Genomic DNA, 25,876 nt, shown 5'->3' on the forward strand with positions numbered 1-25,876 from the left:
ACCACAGATTAAGTAGACATTCCCAATAGCTACATACGCCATCCGTACCAAGAACTATTAGTAAGTAACGGTTGAATTGTCAAATAAGCACATCGAATCAGCCTACCAGAGAATTAGAGCATATGATGGCATTAACATTCTGCAAGGAGTTTCCTCAAAAGAAAATATTTGGCAAGGATTTAAATAAACCAAAATAGACGATGCAGACTTTATTCCTTGGGGGAGGATCGAAGCGCACCATATAACGAAGGCCATTAGTTGATCACCCAATTATAAAGGTAAGAAACATGTGTGACCTTATACAACAACATTCGTCTCAATAATCTCAATTTCATAGCAAACACTTTCTAGCGAACATGAAAATACAAAATGTAAACCAGTCATACTACCACTAAAACCATGATAAACTTTGAAGGGGGATCAGGTTCGGCACATGGAGGCAAATAATCAAAGAGGGCAATAGGGGAGAACTCACCAGAGTAGAGCCAACAGGATAATGAGTACTTCCAGCATGCAGCACCATTGTGAGTAGAACTGTTGTCATCCCCAAACTGGAGAAAAATGAGGTTGTTGTGTAAAAAGGTTTTTCTGCTTGAACAAAGAATTTTGGAGAACCTTATGGCATGAGTCTTGTCTTAGTCATATGTCATGTAGACTTTGTCAAAAACATATGTCCTGTAGAAGATTCTTAGGAACTACTTCAAGAGGCATTGCTTTATATTTAATCACCAGAACTAAATATAAATTTCTGAGGAACAATTTGTTGGCTACAACAAAGGCTCCCAAACATATCTGTAAAGGGAAAACTCACATAGGTCCGTGAGAGGCTAGGGATAAGGGAAGTATAGGAGCATACAAATTGAACTGTAGTTAAAAAAAAAGATGCTCACAAGTTTGATAGAGGGCGACCTGAAGAAAATACTCTATCCTTGCAAGAATAAAGCAAAACCTTTTTGCCGTTTGTTCAAAATATAATCTATTTTTTGAATGGAAAAGAGAGAGAAAAGCATAAAAGTAATAAGGGAAAACAATTTATTATTCAGTGAAAATGGGGTCTTTTTGGAACAGAGAAGGGGCAACAACACTAAATGTGCATGACCATGAAAATCTGTGGTCTGCCTTCAGAAAACAATACCAAATCGCAAGTTTATAAACAAAGATTTCTTTCATTGGTGCAAGAGAAGGGCAAAGCAAAATGATATGAAACGCAGAGATAGATCAATTCTGCTCCAATAATTCTGCTAAATGTGCACAATCTAAATAAGCACTCTCGTTACTGTTGGCGCCGCCTCCTCACAGCGCCCCTCTTCTTCTTCTACCTCGAGCTCCCTCACAAAACTCTCTTGTGGTTTCTCTCTATCTTCTTCTCTCAAGAACACAAGAACACACACATACACATGAAACTCTACACACACACACACACCTCACCGTGGGAGGAACCAGCTTTGCTTTGTTCTCCCGGTGAGACACACATATGCTACATCTTTTTTCCCTCAGCCCTCACGGCCTCAATACTTTTCATTACCCTGTTGCCATATTTATATACAAAGGACCAGACTCATGCCATGCACACAGGCCACTAAGTCCGGCCACTAACCAACTAATCCCTAACTACATGTCTACATGCACGCCCACGTCCAGTACATGCGCAACGTCCTCTCAACAGCTACACGATCTGGACATGCAGCTAACAAACTTGACCACATCTAATACTAGACCTCTTCTCAAGGCCACAACAGACTTACTGATCGACTCGGCTGGACTCTTGCTGGCCGCTGGCTCTTATCCTTGTGCAGCTGCTTCACACGGCACTCGGCATCTCGCACCTCCGCCGCCTCGCACGACAATAGCATCTCACCATGCACGTTCTTGGGCCGACGGCTCGCTGTCTACGTACGTATCACACGTACATCTTGCCGGTGTACAGCCGACGATATGACTACACTAGCTACATGCAAAACAAAAAAACACATGCAGATACATATGCCAAGATTAGTTCTAACAGTTACAGACTGAATCAAGGTAAAGAAAAGGAGAAAGAAAGAGAAAGGTGCTGTACATGAATGGCCTCACCTACATGTTTTTCGGTAGACCTTAACAGTGACTGCTTGTGTACTTTCAACAGCATGAGTGATCTTCTTCATTAATTCTCACATCCAGCATACTCTCAAACTGACAATGTCGATTATTGGTTTAATTTGCGGAAAGGAGAACCAACAGGGATAGGTCACAGGCCCCATCAATCATTTAGCTGGTCTTTTCCTCTTTTTCATGTGTTTCCTTCATCAATCAATCTGCGCAAAAACAAAACATAAAAACTAAAAACCAATATTCACCCGCCATGGTAAATTTAAGTGATTTGCCCGAGTTACCTCTCATGCTACTAATCACACATCAATCGCGATGCAAAATAACCATCCAGTACTATAATCAACATTAATGTTTGGAAGAAGTTAAGTACAATTAAGCGTTCCAGTTGATTAGAGTTACAGTGAGTGATACTTGGATTGCCCATTGGCCTGTAGGTGCCACTTAACCAACGTCTTTTTTGTAAATTTAATCACATAAGGTGCTTCAAGAGGCATAAAATCAGTTTTGAAGAAGCAACCCTATTCTTGTGAAATTCGTATACTCCATAATGAATAGCAGCATGGTGAACTAACACCACACTTATTTTAACTACAAAAAACAGAATCAACACAAAACTAAAGAAAAAAATCATCGCAGACCTTTCAGAGCAAAACTGAGGTTTAAAAAGCCACGCAGGAGATGTTGACTGATGTGCGCCTAAAATGTTTAAAACTAACCAACAGAGCAAACTATAATAGGAGTATGTGGTGGAAAAAGCTGAACATATCGTGATCATTAACACATTTTGATACACCATCTATAGAGCACCATACCTATACAATGACTATCTGAAGCAGTAAAAATCCTTCAAACAGTAACTGTTAATATATTCTTCTTTAGCAAAGTATTACATACTCCCTCCGTCCTTCAAAGAGTGTACTTCCAACTTTATTGGAGAGTCAAACTATCTCAAAGTTTGACTGAGTTTGTGCAAAAATATATCAATGTTTGTGAAACCAAATAGGTATATGATGAAAATATATTTTATCATGAATCTAATGCTACTAATTTGATGGCATAAATGTTGATGTATTATTGTATAAATGCATTCAAATATAAAAAAGTTTGACTTTCCAACACAGTTGGAAGTACACTCTTTCAAGGATGGAGGGATCGATGGAATAAGAGGTTCAGCTATATGTATATCAAATGATGCAAGGCACAATATAAACTGAAAGAAGCATCACATGCTTCAAGGTATACACTATATCGACCATTAAATAGAGGAGAGGGCCATAAAGAAACACGATAAAGGCCCTCACCTGCTTCTTCTCCCGCCTTGCTTTGGTATATAAAGATGAAAGACTCCAATAATGATGAGTTCCTAGTTGAACTGAAAGGCATCACTATTAGGAGAGAGCAAAACAGTATGCTCTGGAGTAGTTTGAAATGATCAAAACCAGTCAGAGCAAACCAAATAAATCTTCAGGTACTTTTGTAGAAATATGAGAGTATCTCATTTGTGCATGGATAGTGAAAACAGTTTGCAACACATGACATGCTGCAAATTTCCTAATTAATCTACTTTTGCTGTAACATGAGAACAATCTGCTAAAGAGACAGAAATATAAATGCCTGATTGAAAGAACAGAAGCTATAAGCACCCTATATGAACAAGTGCAGCCCCTCAAATCTTCTTCAGAAGGTTGTATCATCTGATCAACAAAAGCTTCAACAGCACAGCTTACTGGTAGATGCGGTGGACTATCATAAATAGCACAAAACTGAATCCTTACACGTATATATTATCCAAAATTTCCATTTCGGTTCACACTGCATTTAGACTTTTAGAGGCTGCTTTTCAGTTAGAAAGCGTTTAAGACACAACATTGCAGCCAAGGCTTTGACAAGACCATACAAAGAAGACTTAACTAAACGCACATACATAGCTAACACTTGGGCCAAAGGAATATTTTATCTGTTTAGCTAGAGCCGAAATGGAAGCAAGCAAGCAGATAAAGATAGATGAGGCAGGAACAATCAAACAACGATATAAATTTAAAGTAGTTCTTATCCAAGCACATAAAAAATAAACGTTTTAAGCGCTCCTAGCAGAAATCAAATAAAAAGGTATTGACCTAGGACTTGCAACATCAAATTGAGTGAACCGTGCCGATGCCAAAAGGGTGATCTAAGGTTAGCAGCAAAGTTGAGGCACAATCTACGATATCTATGATATCCACAATCAAAGCCATTAGTTTTCCAAATGAAGTATCTATGGGGAGGCTGGAGGATGGGAACAAACATACCACATGCCACAGACAACCACTGAATCCTCGTCAAAACAATAATTGTCGTCAGCATGAGAATTATACTGGCACCCAATGTCATAAACCCAATCATTCCAGGTTGCACCTGAGCATCTGCAGAGCAGTCAAGTAGAAAATATTTGGTTATCTAGAACATAAATTTTAGAGCCATCCATAGGATCCCTTTAAATTCGAAGAAAACATCAATAGAATCTAGCGAAGTTAAGAGATAAATTAGTACAATCATCAAAACGACTAATCACAAAATGTGACTTCTTCCTTCACGTTCTATGCATCTTTCAATAGTAAAGTGCATCGGGCAAGCGCGCTTGTAACATTTTGTGAATCTTCCAAATATAAAGTATATTCAAACATAAGCAGCAGCGGTGCATACTTACGAATTGGAGGACTTAGCAGGCATCGCCCCCTCCACCATGAACAGGTTGGCAGTTTGGATGATCCACTTGAGCAAATAGTAGTGATGGATGTGTACATCACGCCTGCAAGACCCACCACCAGAAATTAACCGAAGTAGAACAGCAAGAAAAAGTAGCAAAAGCATCCCAAAAACACATCAAGATAGCTCACATCATGTCCGTAGACGTAGTCCGCTTCCCAGTTGCTCTGCGCCATTCTGCAACCACAACAAACCTGGGAAAACAAAGAGAAATCAGCGCAGGAGCCAAGCGAATCGAGCAGGAAGTGGCGGGATCAGAGACTTAGCGATCTCATTGCTCTGCTGGTTGTTGTCTCCTCCCTTGTTGCCACGGCCACCCTTGTTGTTGCTATGGCCGAGGAGGTCAAGTTGGACACCTGCCATGCTCCTCACCGCTGTCCCTGAGCACTTCACAAGGAGAGTTCCAAGCCTCACACCTCCTTCCTCCCGCTCTGCACATCACCCTCAGCTACCAACCTCGTCTCCCCAGCTGTGATTATTTCAAGATGATATCGACATGCTATTTCTCTCGCATGGAACAGATGGTACATGTTCAGCATCAGACAGTCTCACTAATCTTTCAGCTACAAAGACAGAAAAAACAATGCCATGATAAATACATTAAAAAAAACTGGAACAATAAAGCTTGTAGTGCTAAAAAACTGTGAAAGTAACAATCGAGGACAAAAGAACAGTTATTTGTAACAACAGCAAGCTTGACAGATGCAAAACGACTACATTCTGAAACTATATCTTTAAAACCAAATTACAAAGGAATAAAATTATCTAATAGTCTAATAGAACATAAACATCATGTATCTTTAGGAACAAATTTTTAGAATCCTGGCTATTAGCATGCCTAGCTGCCAATTAAGAATATAAGCAAAAGACATGTACATTTTTGCACTTTTTATAGCAATACTGAACCCCTTCTGGTCTATCAGCATGATGTTTATGTTCTGATGCTCTATTTATAGCTTGTACAAAAAGGGGTTCAGTATCACTATAAAAAATGCAAAAATGCGAAACCGACCGAAGAACATGTAGCTTAGCTGAATGGGGAGATGATTCCTGACCTGCCGATTGAGAATCTTATACATTCGGCCAACAAACTATCAGGAAGAGATAAAAGAACAGGGCAAGGAGGGATGCTATTTCTGAAACAATATTTTTACCTGCTCTAAGGACTCTACGGTGAATTCTGACCAGACTGATTTGCTACCAATTGCCTCTCTTGAGCTACAGCGCTTCTTTGAGCTGAATAGAAAAACTCACCAGCCTGAAAGTTAAAAAGAAATTTAGGAGAAGCGTTACCATATATGGCGAGCATGGGAAAGTTGAGTTCAATTTTGCGTGTTCTTATTTACTACTAGAAAGGATGGCATGATCGTATTGCCAGCCCCCACCCCACCCCAACATCCACACACATGTCGAACATTGTTTCTCAGCATGGCAAAAAAGATACTACTGCCCATTTAATAACTGGTCTTGAGATCTTACTACTTCAACACACAAATCAAAAGTGATTAGCACACAACATTTATGACACGTTTAACCCCACAAGATATAATTTGCACATGATACTAAACAGCAAATGTATGCCACACAATAGCCTTAGTTCTCCAAACTCACAATGCCATCTGTGCGCCCCCTACCAGATCCTTCATCTTAACCAGCCAAACAGCACGCAGCAGGCAGATCCTCCACCTAAACCAGGCAAATAGCTAAAATCGATTGCAGGAGAATATGGAGGATGAGGCAGGCCGGACAGCGCGGTGCAGGGAAGGCGAATGTGGGGAGGGGAGCGTCGGGTTTCTAGAGCAGGGGAGGCAGAGGACAACGGGGGGCGCAGGGCTCGACAAAGTAAAGGGATTGGTCGCCACCGCGGTTTCTCACTGTGATAATATCTAAGTGACCGAGGAAGCTACTCAACTCTCTGTATAGTGAATAAAAGGGTACGCCAGTGATCTACCCTGGAGGCTGTGCAAACGTGAACGAGAACGGATGGCCAAGGAGATGCCATGCAGTCAAAATGTACAACAGTAGAAGATCTATTCAACTCTGGATAGTGATAAAAAGGACGTAAAAGGGTCCACCGGTCATCTACCCCTGGAGGCTGTGCAAACGTGAACAAGAACGGATGGCTAAGGAGACACCACACAGTCAAAATGTACAACAGTAAAAGGATCTAACGGTCCACGATGGTGAAACGAGCGCAAGTGCCTCCTATGGCCGGGTAGAGAAGCAACCTTTACTAGTTAGATAAGGCCATGAAAGTTTTGTGTCGCAGCTACAGTTATTCCATCATCCGTTTTAATGACCCAAGCTGCTAACTATGTTCTGTTGAGTTCTGTTCTACTCCCTCTGTAAACTAATATAAGAGCGTTTAGATCACTACTTTAGTTATCTAAACACTCTTATATTAGTTTACAGAGGGAGTAATAACTAGCTAGTGTTTGCACAAATTATTTGGTACAGTTACAAGGTACCATACAAATAAATGGCACATTTTACAACTAGCAGCACCAGAGGCATATAACTCCTCTCAAATAGGATAACATCTATTTACTCCAATAATAGCGCTTTGATTGAATGCTTACCACAATACACATATCATGCCAAAATATAACACGTCCTAACTCTCAAGTATTGCTATAGAACAACACTAACACTAATTTGACTCATTGAACCCTTCAAACGCCAACACACACACAATCAGGCTCACCCCCGAACAAAAGAAATATAAACACTGCTTGGCAACCGCCTCGTCTTAGAACATCTAATACTGTTCTAAACTCATCTCCCAAACTACAAAACTCAAAAGCCCAAAGCAACTGAGGACGCATAGAAACCAAGGCTGGTCCTAAAGAGTACCAAACTAAAGAGAAGTTTCTTTCGACAATGCCATCCATACAAATGTTTGAGTGCCGCGGAATAGGTGAGGCGTTCAACAGTAGAGCCCTAACCTGATCTTGAGGTCGTGGCTGACGCATTCAAAGGTGTTGACAAAGTCCCCTTCCTTGATAGGATTGGTTCCCTCGTCGGACAGCTGCTTATGTGCCTGATTTACTGGTCCGAAAGGTGTTGACAAAGTCCCCTTCCTTGATAGCATTGGTTACCAACTTCGTGGTTTCTACTTTCTAGGCATATGAACGAAAAACACGTCCCATTATAATATTTTGTACCAGTACATACATGTTGACTAGCAATACCATTAATTTTCCTACTGTAGTTCAGCACACTCGCCACTGGGTTTAGATAGCTAATAATTTGTAAATCTGAGTACTATTTCATATTAAGTTGCCTATAAATTTATCTGTCTAGTTAATATCATAGAGGAGGTTTAAGATACGGTTTTATGTTTGGATTATGTTCATTAATACATATGAATTTAACCAATGGCTTGATCAGTTGTCTGAGGCATCGCAAACTTCAAGCTATGCTGCTGTTTCTCTCCATCCTTAGGTCCATGCCACTTGCAACAGAAAATGAGCAACAGTCATGGTTAAAAAGTGCATCCGGAGCTTTGTGTGACGACAATGTGATCTTTTAGGTTTTTATAGAGTACATATGCAACGTGTGTGGAAGTTTACTACTGAATGCTTGCATGCTGTCCGAAATCGACAAATCATACATGTTTATTCTGCTATGTGATGAACAACTTGGTTATATTTACGCTAGTGCAGCAAACAGGGAGATACCTTCATCAAAGGAAACTCCCTCGCATTCTTCTTAAGTTGGAACATGCCAAGGCGTTCGATTTGGTTTCTTGGTTGTTTCTTTTGAAGGTAATGCAACACCAGGGTTTTTGGCCTATCTGGTGTCACCTGATCAGTGCCTTACTCTATACTTCATTTACTAGAGTTTTGCTAAATGGGATGCCCAGAGAAGAACTTGGTTGTTTCTTTTGAAGGTAATGCAACACCAGGGTTTTTGGCCTATCTGGTGTCACCTGATCAGTGCCTTACTCTATACTTCATTTACTAGAGTTTTGCTAAATGGGATGCCCAGAGAAGAACTTCAGCACCAAACAGGCCTCTCTCCCCTATGTTGTCTATTATTCTGTCCTAAATGCTATCATTCGAAGAGAAAGTGATGCTGGTCTCCTGCAACCACTTGCCCTCGCCCACTCTGGCATTGAGTTTCTCTCTATGCAGATGATGTGATCTTGTTCTTGAGACTGGTTGCCTCAGACATTGATCTTATTTTGGAGATTCTCCGTGTTTTTGGTGTTGCTTCAGGTCTGAAAACTAACATTCAGATGAGCAGTGTCACCCCCATCCAATCCTCCGAGGAAAACATTAATTTGGTGCAGCAGCTCATGCCTTGTGAAATCAAGGAGTTCCCCCTTCAAATATCTCAGTGTTCCCCTGTCCTGAGGCCTTGTTTGTTTAATCCTCCTCCCAAGGGGATTGGAGTGGATTGGAGGATTTTGGCTTGTAGGGGATCTAATCCCCTTCAAACCCTGTCATTCCCCTTCAAAAATCACCTCAACCGAACAAGGCCTTAAGGAAATTAGCCAAGGCACAAGTGGAGCCCTTCATTGACCGTATTGCCGATCTTATGCCGGGATGGAAGGCTGACCTCATGAATCGGGGATTTTAGATTGGTCCAAGTGGAACATGCCATGACCTCCACGTGGTCTGTCTTACTATTTCCCTTGATCTACCCCCGTGCACCATCAAAGATATTTACAAAATTAGGCGGGGCTTCCTTGGAGGTAGAAAAGAGGCAAATGGTGGACATTGCTTGGTTGCCTAGCCTAAAGTTTGCCACCTTAAAGAGCTCGGGGGTGCTTGGTATCCACGATCTAAAATCCTTAGGATTGGCGCAGAGGATGTGATGGTTATGGCTGCCCAAGACACAACCGGATAAGTCATGGGCTGCTTTCTCTATACATGTTCATGACTCAGTTAGCCGGTAATCCCTAAGCGAAGAGTGGACAAGTGGACCATGAAGGAGGCTCATTTGGACAATAGGTGGATGCAGGACATTGTTGGCGACCTCATGGTCGTAGCCCTGGCTGAGTTCTTGCACATTTGGGAGTTGATCTCGGTTGTGCAGCTGCCACCGGATGTGCAAGATGAACACGGAAATTCACAGAGTCCGGACAGTTCTCAACCAGTTCGGCCTATAAGGCCTTATTTCATGGGCTGTTTATTTTCAGCCATGGAAGCTTATCTGGAAGTCTTGGGCGACAAAGAAGTGTCAGTTTTTCCTCTGGTCAGCAGCGCACAATAGATGCTAGACTGCTGACAGATTAGCACGAAAGGGTCTGCCCCACCTGAGCCAATGACGTCTTTGTAATCAAGAGACAGAGACAATCTAACACATTTTGACAAACTGTGTCTTCTCTAAACAAGTTTGGTGCATCATCTTCTATTGCTCCGGTTTACCAGACTCCTCGCCACACGCCAAGAATGATGTGTTCTGTTCTTGGTGGCTGAGAATCAATTCTTTGACTCTGGGAAACTTCAAACAGGGGCTTAACTCACTGATCACATGCGGGCATGGATGTTGTGGAAGCATCAAATGACTGTGTGTTTAATGGTGCTACATCGAGTGCCTAGCTGGTGCTTAGACGAATTTGGGAGGAAGGACACCTCTAATGCATGGCCGGACCAAGGGGCTTGGTGCAGCTGTTAGCTGCTGCCACCTAATGGTAGTTTTTGAGGTAGCTCAGGTCATTTTGTTTTTGTAACAGGCACGTGTTTTCCCTGTTCTAGCAGTGGGGGGTGAGTGGGGTGTGTCAGGTTTTCCTTGTAAATATTTTCTTTCTCCTTAATGCAATTATACAGAGGCCTCATGTGTATTCGAGAAAAAAAAACTTGGCTATATTTCATCTTTCAAACTTGCCTTCCGTTTCTCATTTTGTCAACATACGTCATGCATGTTGTTCCTCTAATTGCAGATTTTTTTTGTTGCGCTACATACCCATGAAAAACATGCAACTATTTCTTGCATGGGGAGGGGCCTAGGTTAAGAACCAGTTACCTACTCCCTCCCTCCGAAATTATTTGTCGCATAAATGGATAAAAATGGATGTATCTAGAACTAAATATATCTAGATACGTCCATTTGTCCGACAAGTATTACCAGACGGAGGGAGTAGTTGTTTTTGTGTTTGGAGATGGAACAGGATTTGAATTCTACTACCAAAATAACCTTTTTTTACTGCAATTCTTTAGGGGGGGAGGAGGTAAAATTCTCCATAGGGTGAAATATGCAGTTGACAAAAGAAAGATTGGAAGGAGACAGGAAAACATGGTTTTTAAGGCGTCCCTAAGGTGTCGCTTAGGCGATGCCTAAGCGTCAGGGTGCTCCCTGGTCACAAGGCGACGGCCTTGCCTTAGTCATGTGTCTACGGCGTCCACTTTAACTCTTAGGGCGTCCAAGTCATCAGCCTAGGCGCCATTCTGCCCGCCTTAGATAAATCAAGACGCCTCAGACAGGGGCTGGGGCTTCAGGCAGGAAACAGAGTCCAGCGTGGGAAGAAAAGGGCGGGAACTGTTGGCGCGGAAGAGAGATCAAACCCCTCTCGCGTTTCAGTCCACACGAGGGATCTCCTCTCTTGACCTTTGGCAGCAGCTGGAGCTGCAGATTAGATGTAATGTGAAATAAGGCATCAAAGGATAGAAGGAAACAACACTGAGCCACCTGGACCATATTTAATTAGCGCGACACTCTGGGAATCAAGCCACAGATGCTTCACGGAGTTTAGGATCCAGGTGGCCATCCTGGCTAGTGGCTACTGATGATTACCTTGAGGAGTTGTGGTTGAGATCTAGAAAACCCTTACCAAAGATCATCAAGAAAGAATTCAACTCGGTGGTCATCCTCATTGTTTGGAAACTTTGGAAACAGCAGTGATCCATCCCGGCTCTTGTGATTCACATTCGTGATGAACTCCAGACTTGGATGGCTGCTGGAGCAGTGTGTTTACAAAATTTTGTGACAAAGTAGCTTCTTAGGCTTGTGGTGTGGTGTTGACCTGTGGCATTGGTTGCAATGTGAAGAGGCTATTCTTGTAACACACTTTGCTGCCTCCCATATAAATATGGTATGCATTTTGTGTACTCTCGAGAAAAAAAAGGCAGTGGGGTGCGGAGACCAGGTGACACTACTTTTAGTATGTATGGGTCGTCATGGACAGCACATTTCCCTTTTTAGCTGTGCGCTTGGCCAATCCATTCAACACCCAGCCACTTGCTAGACAGGTTTTAAACCCAAAATTAAATGGCCCCTTAAAGAATGATGATGTAAATTCAAGAGATAAGTTCTATTGAGTTCCAAGTCCCACACAAGACTGTTACTTCGTACATACAGAAGCACATGAACATGTTCTATGTGGGTAATATGACTGTCTAGGGGATATTGCAATGCCACTTCTTTGATAAATCACCCCATACCAGTGAAAAATCATACAGAACCTAATGAACAATGCAAAGCTCAGTGGAATTCACACATTTCACCACACAATGGTGCAGTCCTGGCACCGACAATGATCTCAAGAAAGTAAAAAATATACAGTACATTATTCGGACTCACCTTCTCTGAAGGCGAAGCACCATCAACATTGCTATCAGAGGTCAAAGGTTCCCAGCATCATCTTTGCGGGTTGTACCCTTCGCCGATTCTTCATTTGGTGCCCTCTTAGGAACATCACTAGGAGAATCTTTGGATAGCAAGGCACATCCATGTTTGTTGAGTGTGCTACACCCTCGAGAGCACCTTCTCCATAACAAGGAGCCCTAGGTGAAAACAATGGTGTAAATTTTCAGTCTATAATTTTAAGGTTAGAAATAACATAAGGCCATGAAAGTTTTGTGGCACAGCTACAATTGTTCCATCATCCGTTTTAATGACCCAAGGTGCTATGTTCCGTTCTAACAACGGGCTAGTGTTTGCACAAATTATTTAGTACAATTACAAGATACCATACAAATAAACGGCACATTTTATAACTGGCAACAGCAGAGGCATATAACTCTTCTCAAATAGTATAACATCTATTTAATCCAATAATTGCACTTTGACTGAATGTTCATCAGAATACACACATCATGCCAAAAGATGACAGGTCCTAACTCTGAACTCTGAAGAATTTCTATCGAATAACAATAACACTAATTCGACCCACTGAACCCCTCAAACGCCAACACACACAATCAGGCTTGCCCCCGAACAAAAGAAAGACAAACACTACTTGGCAACCACCTCGCCGTAGAACATCTAATACTGCTCTACACTCATCTCCTAAACTACAAAACTCAAAAGCCCAAAGCAACTAAGGACAAATAGAAACCAAAACCTAAAGAGCAACGAACTAAAGAAAAGTTTCTTTCGACAATGCCATCCACACAAATGTTTGTGTGTGGCTCCGAATAGGTGAGGCGTGCAAGAGTAGAGTCCTAACCTGATCTTGAGGTCGTGGCTGACGCATTCAAAGGCGTTGACAAAAATCCCCATCCTTGACAGCATCTGTGCTTATAGTGCTTGTCTGGTTGGCCTAGCAGAGTCAGTTCGCGACTTGCCAGGTCATGCTCCACGATCGACGCACTGTCCCCGTGGACATGGAGAAGAGCAGAGACCTGCCAACGAGAACGCTGGAATGTTGTGTGAATTCCATGGAGAACTCGCCTTCGCAGAGCATCGTGGTCAGCTCGCCCCAGCCGCCAGCCTGAGCATCTGCAGAGCAGTCAAGTAGAAAATATTTGGTTCTCTAGAACATATATTTTAGAGCCATCCATAGGATCCTTTTAAATTCGAAGAAAACATCAATAGAATCTAGCAAACTTAAGAGATAAATTAGTACAATCATCAAAACGAATCACAAAATGTGACTTCTTCCTTCACGTTTTATGCATCTTTCAATAGTAAAGTGCATCGAGCAAGCTTGTAACATTTTGTGAATCTTCCAAACATAAAGTATATTCAAACATAAGCAGCAGCAGTGGATACTTACGAATTGGAGGACTTAGCAGGCATGGCCCCCTCCACCATGAACAGGTTGGCCGTTTGGATGTTTCACTTGAGAAAATAGTCATGGATGTGCACATCACGCCTGCAAGACCCACCACCAGAAATTAACCGAAGTAGAACAGCAAGAAAAAATAGCAAAAGCATCCCAAAAACACATAAAGATAACTCACATCATGTCCATAGTCCGCTTCCCAATTCCTCTGCGCCATCCTGCAACCACAACAAACCTGGGAAACCAAAGAGAAATCAGCACAGGAGCCAAGCGAATCGAGCAGGAAGTGACGGGATCAGAGACTTAGCGATCTCATTGCTCTGCTGGTTGTCGTCTCCTCCCTTGTCGCCGCGGCCACCCTTGTTGCTGTTGCCGAGGAGGTCAGGTTGGACACCTGCCATGCTCCTCACCGCTGTCCCTGAGCACTTCACAAGGAGAGTTCCAAGCCTCACACCTCCTTCCTCCCGTTCTGCACATCACCCTCAGCTACCAACCTCGTCCCCCCAGCTGTGATTATTTCAAGATGATATCCACATGCGATTTCTCTCACATGGAACAGATGATACATGTTCAGAATTCAGTCTGTCTCACTAATCTTTCAGCTACAAAGGCAGAAAAAATAAGGGCATGATCAATACATAAAGAAAAAACTGGAACAATAATGCTTGTAGTGCTAAAAAACTGTGAAAGTAACAATCAAGGAAAAAAGAACAGTTATTTGTAACAAGGGCAAGCTTGACGGATGCAAAACGACTACATTCTGAAACTATATCTTTAAAACCAAATTACAAAGGAATAAAATTATCTAATAGAACATAAACATCATGTATCTTTAGGAACCAATTTTTAGAATCCTGGTCTATTAGCATGCCTAGCTGCCAATAAAGAATATAAGCAAAAGACATATATGTCAAACAACATTCCTGTGTACGTGTCAAGGGGCTGCGCATTATCTTCTCTGATCAATATCTTGGTAGTTCGGCTAGGTGGTTAGCTAGAGTTTATCTCCTCTTTGTAATCTTATCTCTACTTAGCTTCTTCTTCAAGATGTAATCTAAACTGTATGCGCTATCAGGGAGGTGCGCCCCTGCCTATAAACACGTACGGCGTCCCCTCCGATTGAGGTACGACGCTTTCCGCCATCGCACATGGTAATCAGAGCAATTCTCTTCCACGTCTAAACCCTAGAACTCCATCCAGTGCAACTATGTCGTCTTCCTCCTCCGCCAGTGCCTCCCAGGCTGGCCCCAATGGCCAAGTCACGGAGAGGCTCTCCCGCACCAACTACGTCCTCTGGCGCGCACAGATTGTGCCGCAGCTGAGGGGCGCAGGAGTCTTCGGCTACGTCGATGGCACGACGCCGGAGCCGGCCAGGATCCTCCACACCAAGGACAAAGAAGGGAAGGAATCCACAGAGCCGAATCCCCTCCACTCCATCTGGGTGCGAGAGGACCAGCAGGTGCTCGGGTACCTGCTGAACAACCTCACCAAGGAGGTGCTCGTGCAGGTGACCGCGATCACCACGGCGCGCGAGCTCTGGACGGCGCTGTCGGGGATGTTCTCCTCGCAGTCGCTGAGTCGCGTAAACAACATCAGAACCTCTCTGGTGAACGCGCAGAAGGGCAACAAGACCGTCGCCACCTACTTCGCCGAGATGCGCGGCTTCGCCGACGAGCTGGCCGCCGCCGGAAAACCTCTCCAGGATGATGAACTCATCTCATACATCTTGCACGGCCTCGACATGGACTACCAGCCACTCGTTTCTGCCCTCGACGCCCGCATCACCCCGGTATCCCTCGATGAGCTCTTTTCAATGCTTAGCAATTTTGATCAAAGGGTGGCGCAGTACCAGGGATCGGGCGGCTTCAAGTCGTCGGCTAACGCCGCGACGCGCGGGCGCGGTGGCTACGCTCGTCACCATGGCCCCCCTCGCTCCAAGGGCAAGCAGGGAAGCGGCGGCAGTAACGGCGGGTCCAACTCCCGCGGACGGCCCAACTACACCAACACCAGGGGTCGTCGCGGTGGTTCCTCCAGATCACGCCCGGACGCGGTGCGCTGCCAAATCTGCGGCAAACCGGGCCACACGGCAAAAGATTGCTGGTATCGGTTCGATGAAGATGAGGCCTCCTCTGAAGATGAAGAAAAGGTTGCCGCTGCTGCTGACGGCTCATATGGCGTCGATACCAACTGGTATCTGGACAGCGGCGCAACAAATCATCTCACCGGCGAACTGGAAAAGGTGACACTCAAGGAAAAGTATCATGGCAAGGACCAGATACACACTGCAAGTGGTGCAGGTATGAGGATACGTCACATTGGTCATTCAGTTTTTCGTACCCCACGTCGAAAATTTCATCTTTGGAAAATTTTGCATGTCCCTAGCACTGACAAGAACCTTCTATCCGTTCATCGTATCACACTTGATAATCATGTTTACATTGAATTTCACCCTTTTTTCTTCTTGATCAAGGATCAGGTCACGAGGAGAACTCTCTATCGAGGTAGATGTGTTCGAGGTCTTTACCCGTTGATTCCGGAGCTTCAACAACACAATAAACAAGCTTGTGGTGCTATCAAGCTTTCGGCCACACGATGGCACGACCGTTTAGGGCATGCTTCATTTTCCTTAGTTGATCGTTTACTCAAAAAGAATAAACTCCCGTTTGTTGGGGACCGAAATATTGAAACCATTTGTGATTCTTGTCAGAGAGCAAAAAGTCATCAACTTCCATACCCTGTTTCTACTAGTGTCTCTACTCAACCATTGCAATTAATTTTTTCTGATGTATGGGGCCCTGCCCCAAGTTCTGTTGGTAGACACACATACTATGTCAGTTTCATTGATGACTATAGCAAGTTCTCTTGGCTCTACCTTCTTAAAAAAAGGTCTGAAGTTTTTCAAGTCTTTAAAAACTTCCAAGCTCTTGTTGAACGGCAATTTGATAGGAAAATTCTTGCTGTCCAATCTGACTGGGGTGGAGAGTACGAAAAACTCAACTCCTTTTTCCAAACACTAGGAATTTCTCATCATGTGTCATGCCCCCACGCTCATCAACAGAATGGGTCTGCAGAACGCAAGCATAGGCACATTGTTGAAGTTGGCCTTGCTCTTCTGGCCGGAGCTTCTATGCCCTTAAAATTTTGGGATGAAGCATTCCTCACGGCTGTACACATCATAAACATGCTCCCCAGTAGGGTTATCAACAACGAAACTCCTATAGAACGACTCATTCGTGTCAAACCAGACTATAAATCACTTCGTGTGTTTGGATGCGCATGTTGGCCAAATCTCCGCCCCTACAACAACCGCAAACTTATGTTTCGCTCCAAACAGTGTGCGTTCCTTGGGTACAGTGCTCAGCACAAAGGTGTCAAATGCTTAGACATCTCGTCTGGTCGAGTCTACATCTCTAGAGATGTTGTTTTTGATGAGACAAAATTCCCCTTTGCTGATCTTCACCCCAACGCCGGCGCCTTACTCCGTCAAGAAATATTACTCCTTCCACCTCATCTCTCCGGCTATCATCAAGGGGGCCACGAAAACTGTGATGATCATTTGCTGACTAATCCTCCTAACCATTTGCATGAGGCTTGTGATGTTCCAGGAGATCATAACGGCGAAAATGGTGAAGAAAATGACGAAAACAGTGCAACGCAATGTCCATATCGCGTGTGTCACGGCAGAGGGAGCAGATCCACCTCGGGATCCGGTGCGCCAGGTGCAGCAGGTGAATCCGCCTCGGGATCCGGCGCGTCAGCTGCAGCAGGCGCATCTGCCTCGGGAACCGGCGCATCAGCAGCGGCGGGTGAACCTGCCTCGGATCCAGCCGCGAGCGACTCCGCGTTGGCCACGCGGCCGGCTGTAGCTGGTGGTGGCGGCTTCACCAGCCCGCACCAATCAGCGGCTGCCATGTGCCAACCTCCCACGGGTCCGATCGGCTCGCGGTTCGGCAACCAACCGGCTGTGTACAAGCGGCGCGAGCCAGGGCGGTCGGCTGGTGCGGGCCCGGCTGCAGCAGGCGCTGGCGCGGGATCAGATGCCTGCCTCGATCAGACCGTGGTCACTGGTCAGGCGGGATCTTCTGCGCCGGTTTTCTCTTCAATACCACAACCGCGAGCCACAGAAGATCATCCAGGAGCAGAACCAGCCGAAACTGCTGGTGTAGGCGGATCCGCCTCGGATCTGGCGCAGGTGGATTCATCTGCCGGATCTTCTGTGGCGCAAAACAACACTGATGCACCACAACGTCGCACACGGCTGCAATCAGGGGTAACTAAGCCTGTTAATTATAAACGCATAACAAAATATGGCTTAATCTGCTCCACAGGGGAACCAGGTGAGCCCAATACGCTTGAAGAGGCCCTTGGCGATGAGAAGTGGAGAAAGGCAATGCGTGAGGAATATGTGGCACTACAGAAAAATAAAACTTGGCATTTAGTCCCTCCAAGGCAAGGTAAAAATCTCATTGATTGCAAATGGGTTTTTAGAATCAAACGCAAGTCTGATGGAACAGTTGATCGTTACAAGGCAAGGCTAGTTGCTAAGGGTTTTAAACAAAGATATGGCATAGACTATGAGGATACATTTAGTCCGGTGGTAAAAGCTGCAACTATTCGTCTTGTCCTATCCATTGCTGTTTCCAGGGGATGGAGTCTTCGACAGTTAGACGTACAGAACGCGTTTCTTCATGGTGTTCTGGAAGAGGAGGTTTACATGAAACAACCTCCTGGGTTTGAAAGCAAACATGCACCCTCTTATGTATGCAAGCTTGACAAAGCACTGTATGGACTGAAGCAGGCCCCTAGAGCATGGTATTCTCGACTCAGCAAGAAAATGCAAATGCTTGGATTTGTTCCTTCAAAGTCTGACACTTCACTGTTTATTTACAATAAGGCCAATACATCAATATTTGTTCTTATATATGTTGATGATATTATTGTCACAAGTTCATCTGATGAGGCAATAACAGGACTGTTGAAGGACTTAGGTGCTGAGTTTGCTCTGAAGGATCTTGGGGACCTGCACTATTTCCTAGGGATTGAAGTGAAGAAGCACAAGGATGGACTTCATCTCTCTCAAGAAAAATATGCAAATGATTTGGTAAGAAAAGCTGGGTTGCAAGGCTGTAAACCTACCACCACTCCTTTGTCTAGTACAGAAAAATTGTCTCTCACAGAAGGAACACCCTTGAGCTCAGAAGATAGCACAAGATACAGAAGTCTGGTGGGTGCACTTCAATATTTAACTCTCACTCGACCTGATATTTCTTTTGCTGTTAACAAGGTGTGTCAATTCCTTCATGCACCAACCACAGTTCATTTGACTGCTGCAAAACGGATAGTAAGATATGTGAAAGATACTATGGGCATTGGCCTCAATTTTAGCAAGTCATCTTCCACTCTTGTTAGTGCATTCTCTGACTCAGATTGGGCAGGATGTTTGGATGATAGACGCTCCACTGGTGGTTTTGCAGTATTTCTTGGATCAAATCTGATCTCTTGGTGTGCCAGAAAACAAGCTACTGTTTCAAGGTCCAGCACAGAAGCAGAGTATAAGGCACTAGCTAATGCTACTGCAGAAATTATATGGGTACAATCCATTCTCAAGGAACTTGGTGTAAAAATCACTCAAGCTCCATGTCTGTGGTGTGACAATTTGGGTGCAACTTATCTTTCAGCAAATCCAGTCTTTCATGCAAGAACGAAACACATTGAGATAGATTTTCATTTTGTCAGAGAAAGAGTTGCTAGTAAACTTCTAGACATTCGATTTATACATTCTCAAGACCAGGTTGCAGATGGGTTTACTAAAGCCTTGCCCATACGAAGCTTTGAGAACTTCAAGTATAATCTCAACTTGATGAAGTTGTGATTAAGGGAGGGTGTCAAACAACATTCCTGTGTACGTGTCAAGGGGCTGCGCATTATCTTCTCTGATCAATATCTTGGTAGTTCGGCTAGGTGGTTAGCTAGAGTTTATCTCCTCTTTGTAATCTTATCTCTACTTAGCTTCTTCTTCAAGATGTAATCTAAACTGTATGCGCTATCAGGGAGGTGCGCCCCTGCCTATAAACACGTACGGCGTCCCCTCCGATTGAGGTACGACGCTTTCCGCCATCGCACAATATAGACATGTTTAAGCCTGTACGCATTTTTATAGTGATACTGAACCCCTTCTGGTCTATCAGCATGATGTTTATGTTCTGATGCTCTATTTATAGCTTGTACAAAAAGGGGTGGTCTATCAGCATGATGTTCTGATGTTTATGTTCTGAACCCCACGTCCGCATACATCATCTCATCGCCAAAATTTAATTTATTAATTACTGTTTCTCCGTCTAAGTTTGCTAGAAATGTAGAAATGTTCTTTCTCCATGATCTTGGATACGCGTTGACGAAATTTATGTTTTGAGTAACCTCTCGATTAAATGAAAAAAAAATCATACTTTCTTCGTCCACGAATACAATGCCACCTCACAATGCCTTGGAAAAAAATAATCTTGTAATCGACAGCTAACTTTGGCCATTAATTTTTTGGTTTTGTTTTTCTTTTGAATGACAACTTTAATAGTAAAAGACGTCAGGGCCGGAGTGCTTCATGCCACTCGTCTCGCACTTATCGTTTGGGGGAAAATATATGTATATCACTAGAATATATTATTAGATTCATAGTTACCAACCATATGGCTTGGTAAGCTACCAACGAAACAACTGAAAGATTTGTAGTTGAGAAAAGTTTTGAATGATATATTTTCTAGACAAGTGACGTCTAGTATTTAATTAGTCAAATGATGGTTAAAATATGGACCCAAATTATGAGGTGGCCTTGTAGACATGGACAGAGGGAGTATGATTTTCATTTATAAATGGCGGTTTGGGAGGAACAGGTCCTCTAAAACCAAAGGGGCATGCTGACTAAATGGTGATCCGAAGGCGCTAAATCTATTATCAAATTTTGGATACGGTACAATGTGGACTACTCTCCAAATGAAGACTAGAAGGTATATGGAGGCATGCTTGCAAATGAGAAGTGTGACACCTCTACGTATTTTCCAAAAAAGAAAGATTATACCTCCTAGACTTTGCATCCGCGGATGGGCACCATATAATACGGTTGATGCCAGTCAGCGAGACCAAAAGAAAGATTATACCTCCTAGACTTTGCATCCGCGGATGCGCACCATATAATACGGTTGATGCCAGTTAGCGAGACCAAAATCATCATCAAAAAGATGGACAATAACTACAAGAAAATGACAATATATGAAAATTACATACAATCAAGTCGCCTTCTTCTACATTAACAACTTTAACAAGGGGGAATAGAATGTTCTCTCTATAAGCATGTTGGTGTTTGCTTTGGTGAGGTGACGTCACTGTATGCACCATGCCATACAGATGAAGAGAGCTCGTTGGAATTATTGGGCCTGGCCCATTTAATATTTCAGAATATTTCCGGTGATTCATAGTTAATTCTAGAGGCTCACGTGGCTCTTTCATGCATGACAAGATGGTGTGGTGCAGGATAGGGACGATCAGGTTTTTTAGGAACACCCTTGCATGACTGTTGGATTCTTATCCATCGTGGCTGCGAACGGCGACATCCCAGACGTCGGCCACCTCCTCAGTGACTCGACGAACGACACATCTGCATGCTCTCCCGTTGCTCCGTATGTCATCTTATCCTTTATGTTAGAGTTGGCGTTTGGTTCACTGATAGTAGCAAATCGATATAATTATGGTGCTTGTTTTTGATAATCTCGATCGCATCACTAGCTTCCACAACCCGTCGCTTGCTTTGGCTGGCATCGCTATTATTTTTGTTATTCATGATTTATTCGCTGTTTTTTAACTAAACTTAATACGAAATGTCCTCAAATGTTGAACAAAGCTTTACTTTGATGAGGTGCGGTCACTGCATGGGCCGCCGAACGGGTCGAGCTCGAGAACGGCTTGGTTGCCAACGGGCTGAGTGCCACCTGCCCGAAGCAGATGAAGAAAATCTACCACAAGAGCGGTTGCCGCATTTTCTGGGATATACTAGTATGTCGCTCGCCGTCGCGTCCACTCCGGCGTCGGCGTGCGCGCGCTTCCCCACGCGCGGCCCTGTCCTGTCTCTTTCACCCACCCTGCCTAGGCCAGCCTCCCATCATGCTAGCTAGCTTTGTGCTGGCCGATGTGCGCAGCCCAGCGGTTCAAGGACGCAACGGTGTCCCGTGACTCGGGCTAGAGCATGGCCGACACCACATTCACATGCATGGTCTATGCTCTACATCGAGTACTATATACAACTCGCACAAATTGGAAAAACAAAGCTTGGTTAAGGGGCATCTCCGGCGCCCATCCTCAAATCTTTCGTAACGCGGCTAAATTTCGTATTTTAACCCTTTTCTAAAACTTAATCGAAATCTAACCCTAGTCTGAAATTTTTTTGGGATCTGACCCTTTTGCTACCGCCAGGGGTCATGGCGGTAGGGTATAACAGCCTACCGCCAAGGTCCCTGGCGGTAGGGTTGCATGCCCTACCGCAAATTTCTGCTAAGTGTTGAACACAGTGCGTGCTCGTGCCTACCGCCAAGCACCTTGGCGGTAGGGGTGTACAGGCTACCGCCGGCCTATTTGGCAGTAGGGATGTTTCCTACCGCCAAGGTCTCTGGCGGTAGGCTGTTACACCCTACTGCCATGGACCCTGGCGGTAGCAAAAGGGTCAGATCTCAAAAAAAAATCAAACTAGGGTCAGATCTCGATTAAGTATCAGAAAAGGGTCAAAACACGAAAATTTGCCTCGTAACGCGGGGTTGTATCGGTCCGTGGCGTGATTCGGACCTATTTTCTCTCGTTAACCGAAGACAAATGCGGAGGTTTTATGAAAAACCGGACCGCTCCCACGTCTGCTTCTAACCACCCTGGCCGACCCAATTCCCTCCTTCCTCGCCCGCGCGTGTTTTTGCCCGGCGCCAACTGCCCGCATGCATGACGTTGTAGATTGCGTCGCTCCACATTGAAGACCGCCCAGGGCGGACGCGACCTCTCACCGTCTCTGTCATTGGCGCGGCGCGCAAGCTGAGGGCGCCGCCGCGACGCATCTCCGATGTCCGCGCATGTTCAATGCCGGAGACCCGTGACTGGATGGGGCGGGATGGATATCTACCACGTCCGTTCAACGCCCCATCCGTCCATATGTCGCTCGCCGGTCGAGAAACCCACTCGACGCCGCGCATTGACGCACTTGGACGCCTCGCCTCACCAAAATCCGCTATTTAAAAGCGACCACACCCGGCTAACTCCACACCATAACACAAGCCGCTCATCATCATCCTCCCTTGCATTGCAACCGCCATGACTGCAGGCGGCGAAGATCTGTGAGAGAGCCTTTTCACAGAGATGAAGCACGTCGTGGCCACCCTTGCCACTGCCTGGCAAAGCCGTCGTGCTAGGTGGATCGAGGCCGGCTTGCCGGCCAGCTCGCCCGAGGTCTCTGACTATAAGGACGACACCACGATGAAGACGGGCTCCGACGACACCGCCCGGCTCCCGCGCCTCCTGTGTACGCGCGGCTTCACCATGAAGCATGCGCACGCGCATTACAATGCCGCCATGATGGAGGTGCGGCCTGCGTCGACGCCTTTGCCGGCATTCCTCCTGAAACAGCACCGGCTGGCGGAGGGCTAGATCGATGGCGAGCGCGTGACCGAGAAGGCCATGACCGCGGCGAACCCCAATTTCTTCGTGGAGTAGAGTACCATCTACATGTCGTTCACACTCAAACCGCCAGTCGCCAGAAAGCGGACGCCACCGAGGCACAAGTTCGCCCTACATGCCACGGACAGGACGACGTAGCGGCACATGCATAGTGAACGAATGTTGAGGGGGGGATTTTTTGCTAAAATTTTTTAGAAGCACCTTCTTAAGAGTCTTTTTTAAAAAAATTCCGGAACCTAGAAAAAGACTAGAGAACCCAACATCACCTGAATCGCGAGGGAGAGTGCAGGTGCATGCCGAGGAGGCGAGGCGAGGCGAGTGCGGAGCATGGCGACAACGCGAGGAGACACGAGATGGTTACATGATACACACGCAAGTTTCTTTCTTTTTGTGTTTGGCCAGCCGTTGTTCTGCAGCCTTTCTTTTATCCTAGTTGGCTATCCACATGGTTACATGATACACACGCAAGCCATCACATTGTTGTACGTTCGGCTGTCGACATTGTCCGAGACCAGTCCTTCCTCGGCATGGCGAGCAACCAGAGGTCAGTGCGCCTCGCCACGACCTGGCATGGGGATGCCTGCACCGGTGCCATGCATGAGGTCGACGCGTCTTTGTTGAAGTATTAGTTACATAGCTTATTTTTCCCCATCAGTTTGAACTTTCAGGTGAAATGATTTGTACGTGTAGTTTTACATGGTATCGGAGCTAAGAGGTCTTGTGTTCAATACCAGATTGATATAAATAAATTGTAACTCACCTTCGATCCATGTTTATGCGTGAGGAAGCGTCACTTGAGGAGGAATGTATAATTGCGTAACCCACCTTTCCCCATCAGTTTGAGTTTTTGGGTGAAGTCAGATTCACTGCCATGAGCGGAGCTGACCACCGAGAGATGCCACGAGGTGCTTCAGGCTGGCGGCCGCCCTACTTAGACAACATGTGTGAAGAGATAAGAGCATCTCCAGCCGTTCGGCTCCCCAGGGCGCCTAAAAAGAGCGGCCTGGGGGCGAACCGGCGCTAGATCGGTCCCTGGGGCGACCTAGCTCCCAGTCACGCCCATAGACGCCGCCCTAGGATGCGGCAATTTTAAACTTGGGAACTTCCCGCTCATCACAAAAGACGCCACAAGTCTGGTGATCATAGGCCACAGTTCAGCACGGTTCGGCGATCGTAGGTCACAGTTCAGCGTACAAAAAAAGAACGCCACAAGTCTGGACGCGTGCATCACTCGGCGGGGTCGGCCTCCGGCGTCGGCAGAGTTGGCGTGCGTGGGCTTGGCGGTGTCGGAGCTGCTTCTGTGCTGGGCGGCGTCGGCGCGGCTTCGGTGCTGCTGGGCGTCGTGGAGGCATCATCACTCGGGCTTGGCGGCAGCGTCGGCGTGGGCGCGGGAGTTGGCGTCGCCATCGGCAGCAGCTGGTTCAGGATGAGGCCGCGCTCCGCCATGTACCACGCCTTGAGCTTTTCGCCGTTGCTCTGGAGCATGTCCGCCCCGCCCATCAAAAAAGCCAGGTCAGTGTTCCTCTTCTTCGCGGCGACGTTGGTCCGGAGCAGGTCGAGCTTGACGGCGTTGTTCGTCATCAACGCCGACCACCGCGCCTCGGTCTTCTCTTCACGTACGGCCGCCCGGGTGAAGGAAATATGCCCTAGAGGCAATAATAAAGTTATTATTTATTTCCTTATTTCATGATAAATGTTAATTATTCATGCTAGAATTGTATTAACCGGAAACATAATACATGTGTGAATACATAGACAAACAGAATGTCACTAGTATGCCTCTATTTGACTAGCTCGTTAATCAAAGATGGTTATGTTTCCTAACCATGAACAAAGAGTTGTTATTTGATTAACGAGATCACATCATTAGTTGAATGATCTGATTGACATGACCCATTTCATTAGCTTAGCACCCGATCGTTTAGTATGTTGCTATTGCTTTCTTCATGACTTATACATGTTCCTATGACTATGAGATTATGCAACTCCCGTTTGCCGGAGGAACATTTTGTGTGCTACCAAACGTCACAACGTAACTGGGTGATTATAAAGGAGCTCTACAGGTGTCTCCAAAGGTACATGTTAGGTTGGCGTATTTTGAGATTAGGATTTGTCACTCCGAATGTCGGAGAGGTATCTCTGGGCCCTCTCGGTAATGCACATCACATAAGCCTTGCAAGCATTGCAACTAATGAGTTAGTTGCGGGATGATGTATTACAGAACGAGTAAAGAGACTTGCCGGTAACGAGATTGAACTAGGTATTGGATACCGACGATCGAATCTCGGGCAAGTAACATACCGATGACAAAGGGAACAACGTATGTTGTTATGCGGTCTGACCGATAAAGATCTTCGTAGAATATGTAGGAGCCAATATGGGCAT

General features: G+C 45.1%; 1 protein-coding gene across 20 annotated transcripts in view; it reads right to left on the minus strand.

The window, feature by feature from the left end:
• The window catches only part of LOC123102133 (uncharacterized), a 51,465-nt gene extending 36,865 nt beyond the window's left edge, over positions 1–14,600 (minus strand). For 2 of the 20 annotated variants that reach the window (XM_044523427.1, XM_044523419.1), the window contains exons 1-7: positions 14,093–14,600; positions 4,968–5,030; positions 4,778–4,879; positions 4,380–4,493; positions 3,393–3,463; positions 2,074–2,294; positions 476–551 (exon numbers count right to left, since the gene is read on the minus strand). In XM_044523427.1, the coding sequence (XP_044379362.1) occupies positions 2,290–2,294; positions 3,393–3,463; positions 4,380–4,493; positions 4,778–4,879; positions 4,968–5,030; positions 14,093–14,190 (453 nt within the window). In that variant the 5' untranslated portion in view covers positions 14,191–14,600 and the 3' untranslated portion in view covers positions 476–551; positions 2,074–2,289. Of the gene's footprint in view, positions 1–475; positions 793–2,073; positions 2,295–3,392; positions 3,477–4,379; positions 4,494–4,773; positions 4,880–4,967; positions 5,400–5,990; positions 6,095–7,781; positions 7,956–12,363; positions 12,567–13,231; positions 13,504–13,780; positions 13,880–13,967 lie in introns of all 20 variants that reach the window. The other 18 variants (XM_044523417.1, XM_044523416.1, XR_006448768.1 and 15 more) reach the window with 17 other exon arrangements.
• Between the last annotated feature and the right edge of the window lie 11,276 nt (positions 14,601–25,876).

The sequence above is a fragment of the Triticum aestivum genome, chromosome 5A, assembly GCF_018294505.1.
Source record: "Triticum aestivum cultivar Chinese Spring chromosome 5A, IWGSC CS RefSeq v2.1, whole genome shotgun sequence".
Classification (NCBI taxonomy): Eukaryota; Viridiplantae; Streptophyta; class Magnoliopsida; order Poales; family Poaceae; genus Triticum; species Triticum aestivum.